Source organism: Dendroctonus ponderosae, unplaced genomic scaffold, assembly GCF_020466585.1.
Source record: "Dendroctonus ponderosae isolate FM_Combo_2020 unplaced genomic scaffold, Dpon_F_20191213v2 Dpon_F_20191213_6, whole genome shotgun sequence".
In the NCBI taxonomy this organism is placed as follows: domain Eukaryota; kingdom Metazoa; phylum Arthropoda; class Insecta; order Coleoptera; family Curculionidae; genus Dendroctonus; species Dendroctonus ponderosae.
In genome coordinates this window covers 803398-805754 of record NW_026018814.1, presented here as the reverse complement: position 1 = coordinate 805754, position 2357 = coordinate 803398, and the positions used below count along the sequence as shown (strand labels likewise).

Genomic DNA, 2357 nt, shown 5'->3' with positions numbered 1-2357 from the left:
CTTACAGCTTGAGCCTAAGTGTGTCGCAGGATACCCTCTAGGTGATAGTTCTTGATCACTTTTTGATAAATAATTCGTTCTTATTGCGAAATAGGCGCACTCTTTATCAATCTGTAATAAAAGACGTGAGGAAATTCTGTCTTTTTTGAAGACAAAAATTTTTGAGGCGAAATACCCAAAAAGAAGTTTGTGAAAAAATGAATCCGCCTCAACAATATAGAACTTATCTACACCCTATTTTCTTAGGGTTTGCCAGCCACATCCGGCTACCAATGAAGTTGCTTTGGGCTTCGCATCAGCTCGATCTACTTACGCTCAGATTGTTAATTTTGTTCTCCAGCTCTCTGAACTGGTAGTCCAGCGATCGGTAGTAGAGGGAAGGCAGCGAGCTTAAGTAGTAGTTTCTAAAGAAGCTGCTCAGGTACGACCTGTAGTAAGGCCAGTACGCTGAGTAGTAAGCGCTGGGCCAATAGTAGGAGTAAGTCCTGGGCCAGTCGTAGTACCAGCGATAGATCTTCGGGTAGTACGTGCTGCTAGGCAGGCTTAACGTGCTGTAGTAGCTCGAAGTGATTGGATAGCTGGAGTAATAGATTCTCTAGATTTGGGAGAAAAATCGTTGAGAGTTCCGCATGGAAAGAAAACTAGTCTAATGTCTCATAGTGCCTGCCAGCGATTATGGTCTTTTTTAATGGAAGGGTCGCATAAGATTTATTTTTCATTAATTGTGCAGGACTTTGGATTCGAATGAATGAGTTCTTCCATAGAGGAGTGTTGTAAATTGGGATGTTGAGGAGAAAATGTTCTTTTGCGCTCTATTTCGGGACTTGGTTAAAGAGGTCATTAGAACTTTGCTTTTGAACTTTTTAATCTTTTGATTTTCGCTTCCTTCTTCCTGGTTTAGTTTTTCTCTGGGCAGCTTCTGAATCTGGCTTGATTATTCCAGGACAGTGATGGTTGCTCAAAACGTTCAATTTTCCCCAAAAATTTCCCTGCCTAAGTCTAAATTGACTTCATTGGGCCCTAACAAGAACTTTGATCTCTCCGCCCCAACCTACAACACTCGCTCCTACTCCAAAGACTGTTCATGCAGCTTCACTGGGCTTTTTTGTTGGGGTTGAATGAATCGGATTTTTACATGTCCAACACCCGCCTATTAATCTTTAGATAGTTCTAACTCAGGCAGCCCGACAATTTCCATAAATTATCCGTGATTTTCCCCAAATTAAACTTGAAACTTCTTCGGTCAGACAATGGGAGTTTTAGCCAGTTAATTCATTGAACTGTCTGCCCTCATAGTGGGGGAACAATGCGTAAAAAGTGTTAAATATTCTTGGCATATTTTAATTTCGCCAATAATTAACGACTGTTATGAAACGTGGGCACCGATCGAGCCCAATCCAATAAATTTTGTCTATTTTCGTCAGAATTTCAAGGTCAAAAATTCGATCAGAATCTGCAGAATTTTAACACTTTTTACTCACCAAACTGGCAGGCACTGGGAGACCGCAAACGAGACAATTATTCATTATCGGACAGTGACAATTAAACTAAATGATGGCAGACAGTTAAATGAAGAGTTTATTGGCTGCTTTTCAAAGCTGTTATGAGTACAGGCATCAAAATCAAGTACGAAAATGTGCGCTTCTGTTTTTTTGAGCTGTTGCGCTTGCTTTGGTGGAAAATATGTTCTCACTGACGTTTCGCTGGCTCGAGTTGCTTGCATCCTCAGGGGTGTTTGACTATGTATACCGCAGATTTTTTTCTTGGCTTCTAACCATCGTAGAAGCGAGTTTCCGGAGAAGTGCGAAAAACTTACCAGTTTGAGTAATTGATTGATCCAAACAGGTTTTCTTGCTTGAAACCGACTAATTTTTGGCACTTTTCAGTTGAGATCGCGAATATAATTAAAAAGAAAACTGGTGAGTCGACCTGATAAAAAATGTCGTTTATTGCATCTTTACGGGAAACTGACCATATAAGTTTCCTGATTATTCTACGCACTATTTGCTTGAATATCTGCCAACGTAATGGAGTTTTTTATTTTTACAAATGTATCACCCTTCAATGCTTTCCGAAAAATTAAAATTTCTTCAAAATGTTTTAAATTTTATGTTTCTACCTCACGGGGGAAGTTTCAGACCCAAAATAATAGACATTTTCGGCCCATTTTAAGCGTTTTTTAAGCTTCACCATCTTTTGCCGACGATTTCTTCCTCATTTTTGATCCAAACACTTTATAAATGCATATTTCTGAACCTCTTACGTCGAAAGGAATCGATTGAGCTCAAAAAACACGCATGTGAAATTTTGATTTTTAGCCGAAATTTTTCCAAGGGTGGGGGTCGATTTTTTGAAAA

At 39.4% G+C, this 2357-nt stretch overlaps 1 protein-coding gene across 1 annotated transcript in view; it reads right to left on the bottom strand.

The window, feature by feature from the left end:
* LOC125504758 overlaps positions 1 to 2357 on the bottom strand; it is a gene marked incomplete at its 5' end in the record, with an annotated part of 39586 nt that overhangs the window by 34211 nt on the left and 3018 nt on the right. Inside the window, 1 exon segment of the mRNA XM_048667170.1 lies at positions 314 to 595. Coding sequence (XP_048523127.1) covers positions 314 to 595 — 282 coding nt within the window.